This window comes from Grampus griseus, assembly GCF_964374135.1.
Source record: "Grampus griseus genome assembly, chromosome: 8".
Lineage (NCBI taxonomy): Eukaryota > Metazoa > Chordata > Mammalia > Artiodactyla > Delphinidae > Grampus > Grampus griseus.
In genome coordinates this window covers 100,100,380-100,119,147 of record NC_139002.1, presented here as the reverse complement: position 1 = coordinate 100,119,147, position 18,768 = coordinate 100,100,380, and the positions used below count along the sequence as shown (strand labels likewise).

The 18,768-nt window shown below is 57.4% G+C and overlaps 2 protein-coding genes across 2 annotated transcripts; one reads left to right on the top strand and one right to left on the bottom strand.

Annotated features, from left to right (window-relative positions):
* Window positions 1-7,659: 7,659 nt before the first annotated feature.
* PTGDR2 (prostaglandin D2 receptor 2) lies at window positions 7,660-9,023 on the top strand (the record flags this gene model as incomplete). Its single annotated transcript, XM_082660587.1, has 1 exon — window positions 7,660-9,023. Exon 1 carries the CDS (start codon window positions 7,713-7,715, stop codon window positions 9,021-9,023), a length of 1,311 nt encoding a protein of 436 aa, XP_082516713.1. The 5' UTR covers window positions 7,660-7,712.
* Window positions 9,024-9,738: 715 nt separating this feature from the next.
* Window positions 9,739-18,375, bottom strand: CCDC86 (coiled-coil domain containing 86). The gene is made up of 4 exons (XM_082660704.1): window positions 17,607-18,375; window positions 13,305-13,434; window positions 11,479-11,553; window positions 9,739-11,290 (listed from the first exon to the last, which is right to left on the bottom strand). Exons 1-4 carry the CDS (start codon window positions 18,362-18,364, stop codon window positions 11,171-11,173), a joined length of 1,083 nt encoding a protein of 360 aa, XP_082516830.1. The 5' UTR covers window positions 18,365-18,375; the 3' UTR covers window positions 9,739-11,170.
* Window positions 18,376-18,768: the final 393 nt, after the last annotated feature.

The following is an 18,768-nucleotide window of genomic DNA, read 5'->3' as shown; positions in this document are numbered from 1 at the left end:
TTGGTATAAAAGAAGCCTGAGTTCTAACTCAGGCAAGATGATCCTTTGGGACACAAGTCCACCATCTTCTTGGTCTCCTGGCTTTCTGAATAAGTCGCTAGGCCTTGCCCCAACAATTGGTCTCTCAGTTTACTGGCCTGTCCCGTGGCAAACAGTACGAACTTGGACTTGGTAACACCTGTGGATCCTGCTGGCTGCAGAGATGCTTCCCGGAGCTCGTGGAGCATGTTTAACAGCAGAAAGTCAGCCCTACTTATCCTGCAGAGCTGATGACAATGAACCTCAGAGAGTCCAGTCATCTGGGAAGTGCTGGGTTCTGGTGCTGGAGCACCTTCTTCTTCTTCTTTTTTTTTTCCTGGTTTATTTATTTTTTACTTATTTATTTATTTGTTTAGGCTGCACCACGTGGCATGCGGGATCTTAGTTCCCTGACCAGGTATCAAACCCATGCCCCCTGCAGTGGAAGCATGGAGTCCTAACCACTGGACTGCCAGGGAAGTCCCTGGAGCACGTGCTTCTGAGTTCCAGCTCTTCTGCCCACTGGCTGAGTGGCCTTGCCTGGGCCACTCAACCTCTCTGTTTTCTTCGCTGGGAGTGAGTAAGATAACAGTCCCTACCATCCTGGATTATCTGGGTGCAGCATATATATGTAATGCATATAAAAAATATATATGTATATATTTTTTGGTGAGGATTAACTGGTATACATGTGGGTCTGAGAAAAGTTATTAGTTAATAATAACAGAGAGTTACTAGTCCCCAGGGTTGTACCCACCACAGGTGAAAACAGAGTCTGGGAGAATTGCATCAGGCCATGAGTAACAGTGGACCCGGATTGGTCACCGTGAGGAACTGGGGGTTCTTTTTGGACCTAATCTCCAATACTAGAGACTCACACTGTGCAGCAAACGTTCACTGAGAGCCCTCCCACATGTCAGGCCCTCTGCTTGGCTTTGGTGATGAGGAGATAAAATAGGAACTGTCTCTGTCCTCCAGTTGCTCGTGATAAGGGTGGGGAACAGTTGTGTGAAAGTTACCATGGAGGGCAGAGGTGCAGAGGCAGGGGTGTGGGAGGTAGGGTCTGAAAGGCTCAGCAAAGTCTTCCCAGAGGAGGTAACCTCTGAGCAGCATTTTGAAGGATGAATAGGAGTTCACAGAGAGGCCAAGGGAGGAAGTGGTATTCTAGAGCAGGGAGCAAACAGCATAAGGGGACAGAAACAGCCTGGTATGTACAGGGTGTGGGGCTGCAGTGATGAACGCTGACTGATGATAGGAGGTGACTAGGGAGAAGCAGAAATGAAGGTGGAGGCACAGGCAGGGCCAGATCACTGAGGGGCTTATTGGCCATGTGAGGAGCTAAGCCTCCACCTGTGGGTGATGGTGGCATTAGGGTGCTCCACCCGGTGCAAGGTGTCATGTGGGGTCCTGCCCCTCTGCTGTGTGTGGCCAACTCCAGGGCCTCCCACGTACGGGAAGCTGGAGGGTTCCAGGGCATGCCTCACCTGCTTCCTGTTGTGCATCTCACTTCCTGTTTTATTGACTCTTTAAAGAGGACAGAAATGAACATGAAAGCCTGCTTCCTAAGGCAGGGCCGGAGGGAGAAAGCCCTCCTGGGCTTGGCCCCATGGCTGGGGAGTAGTTGGCCCATTCCCTTGACTGTTCGTTAAACACACTTGATGCCATGATCATTCTCTTGGGAGCCCAGAGACACTGATGATCACAGAAAGGGATCTTGCCATAGAGAATGGACTTGAGGACACGGGGTGGGGGAAGGGTAAGCTGGGGTGAAGTGAGAGAGTGGCATGGACATATATACACTACCAAACGTAAAACAGATAGCTAGTGGGAAGCAGCCACATAGCACAGGGAGGTCAGCTCCGTGCTCTGTGACCACCTAGAGGGGTGGGATAGGGAGGGAGATGCAAGAGGGAGGAGATAGGGGGATACATGTATATGTATAGCTGATTCACTCTGTTATAAAGCAGAAACTAACACACCATCGTAAAGCAATTCTACTCCAATAAAGATGTTAGAAAAAAAAAAAAAGAAAGAAAGGGGTCTTGCAAGATGAGTGGGGGAGGGAAGAGGCATTCCAGGCAGCAGCAGCCGCGAGTGCAGAGGCTTGGAGGTGAGCCGAGAGGAATGGGGCAGGGACTGGTGGGCGGTGTGCTGGATCCCGAGAGGACTTGAAGGCTCTTTGAGAACCTGGACAGTTCCCACAGGCAGCAGAACGCTGGTTCGTCTCCTCCAGGGCAGTACGTGTGGTTGATGGGGAGACAGACCTGACTTTGGCTCTTTCAGGCTCTGATGTCAAGTTGCAAGCCATGGAGAAGGCCGTGCTTCAGGGCCTATGGCCTGTGCTCTGGGGTGGCTGCATCTTTCTCCAGGTCCTGGGGGGGGGGTCACTGGACAGCCCCCCTCCCCCCCTCCCAGTGCCACCAGGACCCAGCTGCCGCTCCCCGCTCCGAGTGCACCAGATGCAAGGAACCCGAGTTCTCCATCCCAACCAAACCAGCAGCATCAGCATGCTCTGGGGAACTTGCCAGGAATGCAGATGCCCAGGCCGCACTCCCAGACCCTCTGGATCGCACGCACTAGGGGTGGGGGACCCAGCAGTCTGGACGTCACAAGCCCTCCAGTAGATTCTGAGGCACATTCAAAGTGGGACTGGCTGGTCTATTTGCCAAGGCCCTGATCACGTCACTCTCCTCCGGACTCCGAGCGCCACACGGGCCCATCTGGCAGCCTGGCTGTCCTCCTGCCTACAGTGCCGGCCCGACACTGCGAAGGGCTCTGCAGGGTTCTCTGATCGCATCTTCTCCTGGAGGCGCCTGTCCTCTGCTTTCAGCCAGGGAGCCCCAGCTCAGAGTCCCCACGGCTCACGAGACTTTTTCTCTCGAGTGTCTGGTGCGGAACATCCTCCCCGTGCCACCTCCTACCCCAACTCCAACTCCTTCCCGCCCAGGCCACCTCCATGTGGAGCCTGCGGGATTTGTGTGGGAGGCAGTTTACACGTGGGAGTGCAGCCAAGGGCCCCACAGGAACAACATCCCTGCCTCCTTGTTTAGAAAATGCCTCAGGGCGCTGCTCGTCTGGAGTACTTTCTTCCTTTGTTTTAGTAACTTTTCATAAATTGTCCTTGGGGATGGTTGGGAGACAGTCACCACAGTGATTACAGGGTTGGAAATGAGGGTTGGGGGAAGGGGCAGAGGAGTGAGCGTTGCAGGTGAGCAGGGCTGCCATCAGGGCTTGTGCAGAGTGTTCACTGCTCAAGGGTACCTGGTGGAGGGGGTGAGGGAGGGCTGAGAGCCAGGAGGAGGGCTGGACCCCACCCCAAGCCTGATGCCCTAGAGCTAAGGTATGTTATAGGAGGAAAGGAGGGATTCTTTTTGTTGTTTTTTTTTGGCCGCGCCACGTGGCATGCGGGATCTTTGTTCCCCCACCAGGGATCAAACCCATGCCCCCTGCGTTGGGAACATGGAGTCTTAACCACTGGACTGCCAGGGAATTCCCAAGCGGGGATTCCTTCTAAGTCCAAAGAGCACTTTGGGGCAGGGACCGTGCAGAAGGAGCACCTTAAAAAAAATTCATATTTTATTGCTGTGAAGTTACTTGCCCAAGGTCACCTGCCACACCCCACTGCCTGCATGGCCTTAGAGGATGTCTATGGCTCAGCAGGTTGGGTGTGGAGGGGGGTGGATGGGGATGAAGGTACTTTCCCCCGAGTGGAACGGAAACATCTACCTAGGGAGGGCTGTAGGCACTTGTCTTCAGAAGACGGAGACCCTCTGTCACTAAGAGGAAAGGGGACGTTGCCCTAGTGCTACTGATTTGTTTAATCAAGGCTCTTACTGATCCTCCGTCTTGGATGACAGCGAGCAATAGTTTCCCCGTCACATTCTTCACTCAGGATTGCAGTCTGTCAGCAAATGTACCCAGTGCCAGGCCCTGTATTAAGTCTGTACCAAAATGGAAGAGTTTTGTGGAGTCAATCCTCAGTGCCCTGGCCCTGATCTGGGGGTACTGAGTTCTTAACATGTTTTGAGTATCCTGGTGGCTGGGATGCTGAGGTTGGAGGAAAGGTCCCAGGAATCTTGGTCAGCGAACAGGAGTGAAGACTTAGGGAACAGGTCAATGCAAATGTGCACAGTTCAATCATCTCATCCGTGGGCTCTGAGCCCATTTCATTATCATTATTATTATTATTATTATTGGCTGCACCACATGGCTTGTGGGATTTTTAGTTCTCTGACCAGGGATCAAACCTGGGCCCTTGGCAGTGAGCTCGTGGAGCTCTAACCACTGGACTTCCAGGGAATTCGCAGCCCATTTAAAATAAAAGCTGTATTGCCTTTGCCCTGCAGCCTATACCCATTTTTCCCCAAGCGGGAAGAAACCTGATTTTTATGAGTACCTACTGTGTGCTGGATGCTTTGTGAATGAGGACACCTCACTCAGCCTGGGAGGTGACACTGTCGCTCTGGTCACAGATGGCCAAGTGGGGCCCGGCAAGGGGAAGTGGCTTACCTCCCAGCTGGGCATGCGGGCAGCATGGACAGCCAGGCCTGTGTTCTTACCACGGCCCCGCCCTGCCTTCCTGGCCATAGAGCCCCTGGGGGCCCTCGCAGACGGGCCCCCCATGCTGCCCGGGCACATGGGAGGAGCCGCACCAGTTTCTTTCCTGAGGGTGATGGGGTCAGGGGTGGGCAGTCCAGGACAGTGGACAGACGGACAGGACGCCCTCCTCCTCACTTCTCCTACACACCTGTCGCTCTCAAAAGCACCCCCCATGCACACTAGGGCTCACACTTTCTGGCTCACACCTATGTCCCCATGTGCACTCGTACTTGACCTTGGGCTTTTGCAAAATCTCCTTCGTAAAGGGAGGTAGGATGAGCTGGGCTGCCGGCAGTTACATCCAGTCCGCATCAATGGAGATGGATGTTACTTGAACACCAGTGTGACAACTCACTCTCCAGCTGTCCCCGCCTCCCCCCACCCCACCCCTAAATACACACACACACACACACACACACTCTGGGGCTGACATCTATTTCCTCCCTCAGCCTCCCTCCCCTGCCTCTGCCTGCCCGCTGCCTGCAGAAGCTGACTGCCTCTGGGGCTGGAATCCTGTGCTCCCTCTGTGCCCAGGTAAGGAGACGGTGGCCCCAGGGCTGGGCAGCCTCAGTGCCCTCTCTGGACCCGGAAGAGAAGGCACAGTTTTATCAAAGGAGAGGGCTGTTACCAGCTAGGATGGCAGAGGGTTGGGTTTACCAAAGACTGCAGGGGACTTGCTGCTCTGAGGAGGAAAGGACTACATTTTCCTAGGGAATAACTAGATGCCAGGTGCGGTGGTCAACCATTAAAGCTTCTCTTTCCAGACTCAGGAGCGATCTGGGGGGAGGGTTACACGAGCAGTCCTAAGGTAAACGACCCAAGTGCACCCAGCCAGGAAGCCGAGGAGCTGGGATTCGAAGCCAGGTCTCTGACACCAAAAGCTGGCATTCTCTGACCCCAGCCCTCTGTCAAAACAGGACCTTCGCTGCTGGGCTCCCTGAGAACCCGGGGAGGCTGGAGGCCGGACTCTGTCAGCCAGGAAGCCCATACTGGGTGCTTTGTGAACGAGGACACCTCACTCAGCCGGGGAGGTGACACTGTGGCTCTGGGCACAGACGGCTAAGTGGGGGCCGGCAAGGGGAAGTAGCTTACCTCCCAGCTGGGTATGGGGCTCAAGGGAACGTTTCAGCACAGAGAGGGGATGGCTCCTGTGTGTTTGCTGGGAGTGGGGTTCTCTCTCTTCCACTGCAGCTGAGGGACCCTGGGCAAGTTGCTGTGCTTCTCTGAACCTTTGTTTCCTCTTCTAAAAAATGCGGTCTCACAGGGTCATTGTGAATGTAATCGCTCTGCAGACCCTAGAGCTTGGGAAATACGAGCATTTTCAGGGAGCACGGGGACAACAGCTCGCCTCCCCCCACCTGCATGTCCCCAGCTCCAAGCAGCTCACCTGTCAAGGAAATTCTAGTTTGATATCCGGCACCCTCACCCTACGAAGGACCGCGGTCCCTGGAGAAGGGTGTGGATTTTCTCATCCTGGCCAACAGTGCCTCCCGTGGAAAGACGAATACTGAAGAACACCTCCCCCCCCACCCCACTTTCCTTCTCTTCTTTCTCCGTCATCTCGTGCTTAGAGCAGAGGTAGAGGAAAGAGAACAGGCTGAGTGCTAAACTGTCCTTCCTCCACATGCCTGTGTTGTTCGGGAAGCTTTGGGTAAGTGATTTAAACACTTGAGTTTCAGTTTCCTCATCTGCAAAACGGGATGGAGAGAAGTACCAGCAGTTTTCTTCTAGAGCTGTAGCAAGACAGTACCTACGTAAAGGATCTACCACAGTCCCTGGCATGTCATGGGGGGCCCAGGACAATCCGAGTTCCCACCCCCTGCTATCTGTCGGTCCCCACCTCCTGCAGGCAGCCTCCCACCCTGACCTCCTCTGCCCTCACTGATCTCCACTGGCTCCACATCAGATGGTCTCAGGTTATTTATTATTTTTTTAAAAAATAAATTTATTTATTTATTTTGGGCTGCGTTGGGTCTTCGTTGCTGCGCGCGGGCTTCCTCTAGTTGCGGCGAGCCGGGGCTACTCTTCGTTGCGGTGCGCGGGCTTCTCATTGCGGTGGCTTCTCTTGTTGCGCAGCACAGACTCTAGGTGCGCGGGCTTCAGTAGTTGTGGTGCGCAGGCTCAGTAGCTGTGGCGCATGGGTTTAGTTGCTCTGCGGAGTGTGGGATCTTCCCGGACCAGGGCTCGAACCCGTGTCCCCTGCATTGGCAGGCGGATTCTTAACCACTGCGCCACCAGGCAAGTTCCAGCCTCAGGTTCTTGATGAGGCTGTGGGTCTGCACATCTGGCCAGGGGCTGGCTTCTCCAGCGCTTAGCTGAGTAGTCGCTCAATAAATAGCTGTTGAATGAGTATGAACAGGGCTGGGTTTCCTGGGGCTGGCCGAGCGCCTGTGGCTGCCCCGGAGCAGGGGAGAGGTCTTTTGGCCCTACTGGGACTCCGGAGCCCAAATCTGGTAGTTCCTTCTGCCCAGCTCTCTCCCTGCTCTTATCTTATTTCCTCTTAAACTACCAAAGGAGGGGCTGGCTCCACTGCTTGCAGTCAACACATGCAACCAGCCACCGCTCTGGGAGCGAAGGGCCACAGGACGATCTGCAGAGAGGCAAGGTCCGGGGGTGCCGTGGGTGGGTGCGTGGGTGGGTCATCCCTTAAATGCACGGACTCCGCCTTCCATTCCCATCCTCCAGCCCAGCTGAATCCTCCTGCCCTTCAGGGGGGCCTCGCTCACACCCCAGTGCTCTGGGGATTGGGAAAAGGAGCCCTTCGTGGCCTGACCTTGGTTCCTATTTCTCCAAGTGATCTGAGGCCATCTGCTCAATGATAATCACGGCGCCATTGATGCAGTGCTTCCTGCACGCTTACTCTTGCTTGAAATGCTTATATATATTATTCATTCATTTAATTCAACAACCAACAACCCTATGACCTAGACCCTGTATGACAGCCATCCATGTTACGAGGAGCAAACAGGCTCAGAAAGGTTAAGTGTATTGCCCAAGGTTGCACAGTGAGCAGGTGGTGGGGCTGGGATTTCATCCCCCACCTTACTGCCCTTGCTCAACTTCATTGATCCCCAGGGGCCTCACCTATACCTGTCATGGGTCAGAGTCCCATCTCCTGGCCAGGGTTGCCCGTTTCCTGGCATTGCTCACCGCAGCGCCTCTTTCTCTCCGCCGCACAGCCCACGATGTCGGCCAACGTCACGATGAAGCCCCTCTGTCCCCTCCTGGAGCAGATGAGTCACCTCCAAAGCCACAGCAACTCCAGCATCCGCTACATGGACCACGCGTCGGTGCTGCTGCACGGGCTGGCCTCGCTGCTGGGCCTCGTGGAGAACGGGCTCATCCTCTTCGTGGTGGGCTGCCGCATGCGCCAGACCGTGGTCACCACCTGGGTGCTGCACCTGGCACTGTCCGACCTGCTGGCCACCGCCTCCCTGCCTTTCTTCACCTACTTCCTGGCCGTGGGCCACTCCTGGGAGCTGGGCACCACCTTCTGCAAGCTGCACTCCTCCATCTTCTTCCTCAACATGTTCGCCAGCGGCTTCCTGCTCAGCGCCATCAGTCTGGACCGCTGCCTGCAGGTGCTGCGGCCCGTGTGGGCGCAGAACCACCGCACGGTGGCCGTGGCTCACAGGGTATGCCTGGCGCTCTGGGCCCTGGCCGTGCTCAACACCGTGCCCTACTTCATCTTCCGGGACACCATCCCGCGGGTGGACGGGCGCATCATGTGCTACTACAACGTGCTGCTCCTGAATCCCGGGCCCGACCGCGATGCCGCGTGCAACTCGCGCCAGATGGCCCTGGCCGTCAGCAAGTTCCTGCTGGCCTTCGCTGTGCCGCTGGCCATCATCGCCTCGAGCCACGTGGCCGTGAGCGCGCATTTGCGCCACCGCGGCAGCAGGCGGCCCGGCCGCTTCGTGCGCCTGGTGGCGGCCGTGGTGGCGGCCTTTGCGCTCTGCTGGGGGCCCTACCACGTGTTCAGCGTGCTGGAGGCGCGGGCCCACGCGGACCCCGCACTGCGGCCGCTCGTGTGGCGCGGGCTGCCGTTCGTCAGCAGCCTGGCCTTCGTCAACAGCGTGGTCAACCCGCTGCTCTACGTGTTCACCTGCCCCGACGTGCTGTGCAAGCTGCGGCGCTCGCTGCGGAGCGTGCTGGAGAGCGTGCTGGTGGACGACAGCGAGCTGGGCGGCGGGGGCGGCAGCAGTCGCCGCCGCCGCCGCACCTCCTCCACCAACACCACGGCCTCCTCCTTCTCGCTGCGCGGCCGCGGCCTGTCCCCGCTCGGACCCGCAGGCCTGCTCGGCTGGCTGCGGGGTAGCCGCGCGGCGCCCCCGCAGAGGGACCGGGCCCAATCCCAGGACGAGCGGGGCCCCCTGAACCGGGCGCTGCGCACCACCTCGGCGTAGGAGGCACGGGCCGGCGATCGCCAGGCTCGGACCATTCTTCCCCCCCCACCCCCCGCCTCCGGGAAGCAAGAGCAGGGAGCGATCGCGCGCAGCAGCTTCCCCAGGGCCCGGACATTTAGTCAGAGGCTAAGGAATCTGCATGTTAAAGCGCCCCACGTGACTCAGTGTATCCTTTTCAGAAACGAAGTGAGCTAAAGCCGTGCTTCTCAAACTTTCTTATGCGGGAGTCACCCAGGGATCCTGTCTGCTTGAACGGGCCGCCGGGTGGGTGTGCGGACGATCTGCATTTCTAACAAGCTCCCAGGAGGCGATGGGACCACACTCTGAGTAATGCGAGGTTAAAACGCTGACATCTCAAACTAGGGTAGTGGACGGCCCAAGGTACACAGGACGCATCTCCCTGAAGCTGTTTTTAGCAGATGATGGATGGGGTGGATTTTTACATTAAACCAGTGATGTAGTTTTGGAGTAGAAAGCGAGAGGGGAAAAGTTTGGGAAGCACTTCCAGTCTAACCTTCTCGCTTTGGTCATTTAGTTGCGCTTTACTTAACTACACGCTTTATCCCACAATCTCCAGGGGCAGGTTCTATTAGCCCCACTTTTTACCATGTGCAAACTGAGGTGCAGGGAGGTTAGGTAACCTGCCCAAGGTGCAGGGACTGCATACCAGCCATTAGGCATTACCTGTTCAATTACTATTAGTACGTGAGAGGGCACCCCCCACATACCTAAGGTCCTTCAGATAGCAGCTGCATGGGAGCCCCCATCTCTACCTGTCCGACCCAGCATTGCCCGAAGTGGAAAAAGCAAGGGGTGCTATGGTCAAAAGTTTCAGAAACCTGTGCTAATCAAAGTGCAACGGACATCCTTATTGAAGGTCTTTAGTGTTTGGATGAGCCCCGCAACCTCCGTGACCACAGCCGGTGGTATTTCCTCGCTCATCTGACACATGTGCCAGCCTACAGTTCCCTGGGACGCCCTCTGAGCAATGCTGGTAATCCCTAGATCTGTGCAGCACCCACCTCCCTCCCGACCGCACAGGGCTGCAGCACTGACCCCCAATTTGTAGGCGTGAGGGGTAACTTACCGTAGCATCTCCACTCTACCATGTCTGTTTAGCTCAGCACCCCGGGGCCTGGTGCAGAGTTGGTGCGGTACACGTTTGGTGGATGGAACGTCAGTGGACGAGCCAGGGGAGAAACTCTCCTGGGATCTTGGTCCAGTGTTCCCTGTGCCACCACTCGCAGCTGGGCTCCCAGCGTTTACTCTCAGTGCCAGGCAGGGCCCGGCCCACAGCAAGCACTTGGCAAACGGAGCGGTCGACAGACAGCTGGCTGAGCGGACATCCCATCTCGACCCCGCCCGTGCCCCCTCCTACCTGCTCCCCTGCTTCACCGAGCACTCGGCGCCAACTGACACACAGTACATTTTACTTGTTTATTATGTTTTCTCCACCGGAATGAAAGATCCTTGAGGGAGGGACTTTTGTCTCTGCTCCCTGGCACCTAGAATTGTGCCTTCAATAAATATTTCTGCTGTAGACTGGGTGGCATGAGTTAATCAGCTCCCTGGGGCTTCTGCAGAGCCTGGTACAGGAAAGGCGGAGCCAGAGAGACCCTGCCCCCTGCAACCTCCCCATTTGAACCTTAAGTGTTGAAAAGTGGGGCGGAGCTGGATTCAGTCTGCTGGGTGGCAGGGTCAGTGGGGTGCAGAGGGAGCCAGAGCAGCCTTTGGGGAGGTGTGTCGGGGGGGAGGTCGATTCCTGACTTCCGGCCTCCTGGCCCGGGTTAGACCCAGGACTCTGAGACAGAACATACATATTTTGGGGAGTCACCCGCCAGTCACCAGCTCCCTGAGGAACCAGAAATTACTCTTCGTGGTTTGAAGGCACTTGGAGAGGAGGGGGGAGGGGGAGGGGGAGGGGAGGGGCGGAGGAGCGAGCTGACCCTCCTCCCTCCTCCAGTCTCTGCCAGGTCCCGGGCTACCTCTGGGTCTCTGTGCCACAAAGCCCTGCCTGGGAGCCCTTTTGAAGGCTCAGAGCCCCGTCTCGGGTGGAGCCATGGAGCTGGAGTGCTGGGTCCGCGGAGGTGCGCGGCCGCCACGTGTGACACGGTGCTGGGCCACAGGAGGCCCCGGCCACGCTGAGCTCAGACCTTGGCCGCCGGCCGCCGTGGCGGCTGCTCCTGCAGCTGGGCCAGCGTGTCGCGCTTCTCAACGGAGCGTAGCTGCTGCTTCTTCGCTCGCCTGAGCTTGGCGGGGTTTCGGATCTGGGGGAGGTTGAAGGGAGGGCGTTATTATGGCTGGAGTCTCCGCCCTGCTCCCCGGGGAAAGGGAGGCCACCGCGGGGGCCTGGGACTGCGGCACGAGCGGGGGCCGTGAAGCAGGGGTGCCGGGGTGTCTGGAACACGACATTCAGGCTGGCCGCGTCCCGTCCCGCAAGCAGGGCAACGCTCACCACTTGGACGATCTCCGCCTTCCGCTCGTTCTCCAGGCGGCGTTTCAGGTTCTCGGCGCGGCGCTGCTTCTTCTCCTGGACACACAGGGGAAGGGGATTGGGTCTGGGAGCCGAGGCGGCCCTGGTCTCCCAGGCAGTGAGAGCTGACAGAATTCCCAGGGAGGAGGGCAAAAGGCCCACTTATCCCGGCTCCGGGTTGTTCCTGGTGCTGGGGGGTGGAGAGGCAGCAAGGAACCATCCCTGTGCCCCTGGGACCAGCACCCAGAGGCCCACTCCGGTCGGAAGTTCCTGACTTCACCTGAGAAGGGGGGCGCCTGGTCAGGCGGCTGAGGACACTGCGGTTGGAGGGGGAGGGGCGGGGTAAGACACAGGTCGCACCCCACCTGGAAACTCAGGCCCATGTAGACAGTGGTTCCTCTTACCACGCCCCTCATCAACTGCCCGGGGAGAAGGGGTGGCTGGCCCTTTCCCTCATTCCCGTCCTCTCAGAGTCTCCCCTCTCCCCCTGAAGCCCACGAGCCCCCAGAATGCAAGGGCTGGGGTGAGGGCTGGCCTCCTAGGTTCACCCTGGCGCAGGGCCGGGAAGGGCGGAGGCTGCAGAGAAGAGGCTCCGGAGCGTCTGGTCCCGGTTTGAATCCTGACTCTGCTTCTTCCTAAACGTGTGACCGTGGCCAAGTGGTTTAAGCTCTGTGCCTCAACCTCCCATCTTTAAAGTGACGATAATTACAGAAGATTCTTTTGAGGACTAAACGAATGAACACACATACAGGGCTTGGAATAGTACCGGCCCACTGGGAACACTTAGAAGATGAATGCAGACGGAGTCTTCCTTGGGAATGGCGACGCTGACTGCTGTCCCTGGGGGGGCAGGGCAGGGACGGTGGCCCCAAGGCTGTGCATGGCCAGGGGCCTCCCTCGTCTTTGGCAACACAGGGTAGGGGTGGCTTGGGCCCGGAGGGAGAAAGGAGAAGTGACACTTGAGCTCCCGGAGGTGCAGGGGAAGGTCTGGACTGGGGGCTGGGCAGAGGCACCTCTAAAGGGGACGGTGACAAGAAGGTTCTCTCTTTCCCAAGAGGGAGCCACGGCCACACAGGAAGCTAGATAAGGCCTTGGCATGAGGCGGAGGCCACACAGTCTGCAGGGCCTCGGCCATAGGCTGAGCTGGGGCAACTCAAAGCAGGGGACAGATGACCAAGTGGCTGATCCCCCCCCCCCCATGGCCAGGCAGGGACTGCAGGCTGGGGGCAAGGTGTCTGACTCCTCCGGTGGCCTGGGGACCACAAGGCGAGTGACGTCCCACTGAGAAGTCCGCTCCTGGTGGATCTCCACCACCACCTCCCTGTCTGCCTGCTGGGGCTTCCTGGAGGCTAGAGAGGTTGGGCGTGAACCTCTAACAGGGCACCTGTGTCCCTGGGATAAGCGTGAGGGAGCGGTGGAGGAACGCACAGGCCGTCCCCTCCACTGATGTGTAGCAGCTGTGTCTTGGGGAATGCCAGCAACACCCGGATGAGGCCTCCAATCTGTATGCCCTTCCCACCCTTCCCCGGGGCCCCGAGGCTGGAGAACGGCTTTTTTTTTTTGCAGTACGCGGGCCTCTCACTGTTGTGGCCTCTCCCGTTGCGGAGCACAGGCTCCGGACGTGCAGGCTCAGCGGCCATGGCTCACAGGCCCAGCCGCTCCGCGGCATGTGGGATCTTCCCGGACCGGGGCACGAACCTGTGTCCCCTGCATCGGCAGGCGGACTCTCAACCACTGCGCCACCAGGGAAGTCCTGGAGAACGGCTCTTGACCAAGCCCCTCCCACCCCAGCCTGGCCGACCCCTCACCTGCCGGCGCCTTTCCTTCTCCTCCTGCAGGTGCCGGGCGAAGTCCTTGGCCTGCTTTCTCTCCTGCCGGTCCTTCATCTTCTGCTGCCAGGATGTGCGCAGGGGCTTGTCCTGAACCATCTGGGAGAACCTGAATGGGGGAGACTAGGTGCTCTTGGAGTCCGCGGGATGCCCCGGTGCCCTCCCTCTGGGCCTCCTTCCCTACCTGCCTGCTTGCCCGGCAATCGACCCTCCGGGTCTGTAGAAACTTGGAGCAGGAAAGGGTCCTGATCACGCCCACTGCCATTTCTTAAGCCCTGGTTACGTACCTGAGGTGGGAACTCCTGTTCCCTCCAGTTTATAGAGGAGCAAACAAAGACTCAGAGAGGTTAAGTAATTGCCCAAGGTCACCTTGCTCCTGAGCAGCGGTCTGTGACCAGAGTCCGGGCTGCACGGCCTCCACCGCCAAGCTCCGCTGCTCCGGCGGAGCGCAGAGGGCTGGGCGTGGACGCCTCTGCAGAGGGGGCTCACTCCCTACTGGGGCGCCCATTTCATCTCAGAACAGCGCAGATGGTCACGGTCCCCTGCAGTGATTCAGAACCTCTGTCCCAGCAGGGGAAATGTGAAAATGGAGTGGGTGCTAGGGAACAACAGGGAAGTCTTGATTTTCTAAAGAGTGATAGTGACACGGTCACAGAAGCGAGGTTACCTCTGTAAGAACGCCCACCGCCAGGACCTAGGGGTGGATGATAAATCTAGGACGTGCTGTAAAACCTTCCGGGAAGATGGAAAGATGTCAAGGAGCAAGAGGACACTAGACCAGGAAAAGGCTGAGGGCTGCTGAGACTGGTGATGGGGCTTGGGGGTTCATGCAGCCGTGCCGCCCCTTTTCCGGAAGCTTTCTCCTTGAACGATTTGAAGCCTGTTTGGGTGTCCCACGGGCCTTCTTTCCCCCTCAGCACTTCCTTTCGTAGTGGCCTTTCCGCCTCCCTCGATAATTTCTTGACTTTCAAAAGAGCTCCTGTTTACCCACGTCCACTCTACCATGCCCCAAGCGGTCACAGCAGTGGGCTGCAGTGGGCACCAGGCCGAGCCCACTCCCGCCCCTGGGGAAGGTCAATACGGCTCTTCTGGTTCATCTTTCCCCTTTCTTGCTCCACAGGAGTCTGCACATACAGCCTGGACCCTGACCCCACGCCTGTCCGTCCTCAGTCTGGTTCTGCCTACCCCCCGCCCCCGCTCCCCAGTTCTGCCTGCCTGCCCCCAGCACACACCCACTGCTTCTTCTCCCCCTCCCCTTACGTGGAGACAAGAACTGTTCCCATCACAAAGGGTGGTGGGAGGATTAATGGCTCACGGCCCGAGAAGCGCTCAGCACAGTGCTCTGCATATAGTAGGTGCTCAGTGAATCCACCCTTCAGAGAAGGGAGACGGTGCACCCAGGGAACACTGGGCAGAAGGTGGCATTAGGCCTGGGCACGGGGGGTGGGGCGGGGTGGGTGGGTGGGCGTGTGCTTCCCAGCCTCGGCTCCCTCCCCCTGCATCCCCCCTTTGCTGGGGCACCTCGTGCAGCAGGTGCTGCCCCTGCCTTCTCGGGCCTCACTCACCAATTGCTGAAGCTGCTTCCTCAAAGGTCCCAAACATCCATTCAACAGCCCCTCTGGCCCTTATCCACAGGCCTGGTGCCGCTTCTGAAGGTGCTTTAATTCTACTGCAGCAGCCTCCTTACTGGTCCCCCTGGTCTCCCCTCTGCCCTCCTAAAGGTCTGTTCTCCACAGGCCAGACCGGTCCTTGCAGAGGTCAGATCACATCACTCTTTTGCTCAACACCTCCCATGGCTCTCACGCTCACTCAGGTCCCTGCAAGGGCCCACGTGGGCCCACGTGACCTGGCCCTGTGACCACTCTGACCTCACTCACCTCCTACCGCTTCCCTTGTGCCCAGTGACGAGGCCTCTGGACTTTCTGTTCCCCTTGCCTGGGTACTCTTTCCCAGTATGTTCATTCAGGCCTCTGCTCGCATCCCTGTGGCAGTGAAGCCATCTGTAATCACGGCGGCAACGCCCTGCACCTCTTGCTTTGTTATTTTCCCGTATTGCCCTAATTACTGATATATGTATATATTACGTGTTGGTTACCCATTTCTCACAACTAGAATGTTTTGTTTATAGCCATGTTTACTCCCAGATCCTAGCTCAATGAAATATAAACTGGTTGAACGAATGAACTACCTTCTGTTCTCATTCATCTACTTGTTTGACTCAGTGCCTACCATGTGCTGGGCTCTGGGGAGAATCTAGCCATTGTAGGTAAATCCTCACTCTCCTGGAGCCTCTGGTCTAGAGGGGAAGCTGGCAGCCGACAAGAATCACACAAGTAAACAAGCATTTGTGCAAATGGGTGTGTTACAAAAGATACAAGGTACGATGACAACACATAGCTTGAGGACTTAACCCTGGTTGGGTTGCACATAGAGGGCTTTTCCCAGGGGGTGCATGTTTAAGTGGAGCCCTGGAAGACGAGCAGGGAATGGCCAGGGGAGGAGCCTTTCAACAGAATGAACAGCATGTGCAAAGGCCCTGAGCTGGGAGGGAGCATCACCTACAGGGGGCACACAGAGGGGAGGTCAGTGTGGGAGACGCTTAGTGATGGCAGAGATGGCAGGGGAGAGGAAGACGTCTGGAGCGCAGCTCCAAGCAAACACCAGGAAGCTGGGAAGCATTTCAGCTCGGGCAGGAAGCTGGGACAAAACGCCCTTTCTCTTGCTTCTTGGTGTCCTCTGCTGACCCTCTCTTCTCCTGGCCTGTGTGTCGGAGCAGCCTCCTCATGCTCAGTGAGCTCCTCTCCCCGCCGTCCACCTCCTGAGTACCAGGACTCCAGGCTCCCATACTCAACTTGCTCACCATCCTCTCCCCACCGGAACCAACCTCTTCATCTGGTCCCACATGGCCATCAGTGGCCCCACCATTCTCTGGGACCTGCTGGGACCGAGGTGGAGGGGCAGCGCCACCACCCACTTCTCCAAGTCCAACAGTCGCTCCATCTTCAAAGTCTCTGATTGGTGACTTGTAGGAAATCACTCCCTCAGTTTCAGTTTCTTCTCTGTTTAAGGGGGGAGGGGCTTGGGGGAGGGGAATAATGCCCACCGCCTTGGGGTTTAGGGGGTCAGCAACATGACATCTGCAAAAGGCCTAGCACAAAGCACAGTCATCCCTTAGTAAATGTCCGCTTCTTCCATAAAATCACTGCCTTCCCCTATGGGCCCTCACAGCCACGAACTCCTGTCTGCCCAGTGGTTCCCAGTAGCTAAAACATGAACTGGACCCCACCTCTCCTTCCCGGCAGCCTAAACATTTCCTTCTTCAGTTGCGCCTCTTTGTTCCTTCACTCAACAAGCATTTAATTGAGCACTTACTGCCCGCGGCACAGAAAGACAAGACCTCACGCCTACCCTTTAGAAGGGATAGTTAGGGAGTTTGGGATGGACACGTACACACTGCTGTATTTAAAACAGATAACCAACAAGGACCTACTGTAGAGCACAGGGAACTCTGCTCAATAGTATGTAACAACCTAAATGGGAAAAGAATTTGAAAAAGAACAGATACATGTATATGTATAACTGAATCACTTTGCACCTGAAACTAACACAACATTGTTAATCAACCATGCTCCAATATAAAATAAAAGTTAAAAAAAAAAAGAGGTTGCAATTCAATGCAAGGCGGTTCTACAGAGCACGGGTGAAGGGCTTTCACGCAGACTCTGGAATCAGATCTGTGTTCAGGTCCTGCCTCATCACACATTTAGCCGCCCTGAGCCTCAGTGCCCTCATATGTAAAATGAGGATAATCCCCGTGCCTGCTGCTTCATTGAGCTGATGGCTGATTAAATGCCAAGAGGCAGGCTGCTCCCTGCTTGAAAGGCCCTTCCCCGGGCCAATCCGCACCACAGTGCTTAGCAGCGTCCTGTATACTCAGCGCCTGGTAGTGCCTTTTATCAAAAAGGCAAACAACTGTAACAGATAATGGTGGATGAAGACCTCACTGCTGGTTTACTTGCTTCTGCCCCCTTCCCAGAGAGGGCAGAGACAAGGATAAATGCGTGTTGAATGAACACACAGATGAGGTGCTATCCAGGGGTCCTTTAAGGGCACCCCTCCCTGAGATCCCAGTGCGTTTCACCACATTCTGGTTATAATTACCTCTTTGTGTGACTCCCCCAGTGATGTGAGATCTCTCCAACCTACGGGCTATCTCCTGGCTGCACCCAGGCTCCAGCACCACACAGAACCCCATCCCTGCCCAGCTGTCCCCCACCTCACCTCTTCTTTGAGCGGTCCTTCCACACCCGCCCAGACTTGGGCTTCCCCTTCGGGATCTTAGGAATCTCCTCCTTCTTCGGTTTCTTGGACGCTGCGGCCTGGGCTGAAGAACCTTCTCGCTTCTTTGGCCCGAGGCCGTCTCTCTCCGGCTGCCCGGGCGGCGGTGGCTTGCTCGGCTCACGCTGATCCCGTGGGGAGCCGGGCGACAGGGGTGTCAGCTCCTGTAGGGGCTGAGAGGGCTCGGGACCCGGCGCTTGCTGACCGGGGTAAGGCTCTAGTGACCCTGGGCTCGGCTGCAACTGATGTCGGGGGGACCCCGGGGTCGGCTCCTCCTTACTCTTGGGCGACTCCGAATCCGCTTCTTCTCGGTCCTGGGAAAACTTCGGTGACTCCCCACTTGGCTGTGGCTGAAGTCGGGAGAATTCAGGACTCGATTCCGGCTGTCTTTGGGGCGACTCCAGGCCTGGGTCTCGCTGACGCTGGGGCGACCCTGGGCCCGGCTCTGGCTGCTCTCGGGGGGACCCCAAGCCTGCCCCCTCCCGTAAACTGGGTGATTCAGGGCTTGTCTCCGGCTGATGTCTGGGAGACTCCAGGCCAGGTGGCCGCACACTCCGAGGAGACCCGGGCTCCCTCCTTTCTTCTGGGTTCGACTCGAACTCCACAAGGGCCCGTCTCGCCCGCAGAACTGAGGTGGGGCTCTCGGGGGATTCAGGCTTTAGTCCTTCCAGCCGCCGGCTGCGCCTCAGCGGCGTATCCATGCTCCGGGCAGAGTTTCTAAACGCGAGCCCACGTGCAGTGTCTGGGACTACCGGCGCCGTCCTATGACGTTATAACCCCGCTACGTCTGCGCCGGGCAGGAGGGACTGTTGCCTCGGAGGCCATGTTGGTGATGGGCGAAGAGGCTCAGGGAGGAGTCCGGGGAGCGCGGGCGTTGGGTTTACTAGGCGCATGCGCAAAGAGCTTTGGCGCATTTACCTGTGATTGAAGAATGAGTCCCTGCCCGAGATCCGTATTCACCTTGCCTGCGAGCCCCGTCTCCCGGGGGGGAAAGAGAGTGTGCAGGCGGAAAAAGGTAGAAGGGGTCCCATTTTCGGGAGAGAAGAGGATTGGAAAAAGATCCAGGGAGCCTGTAGGCAAGGCTGGATGGAAACTTTGCTGCTAA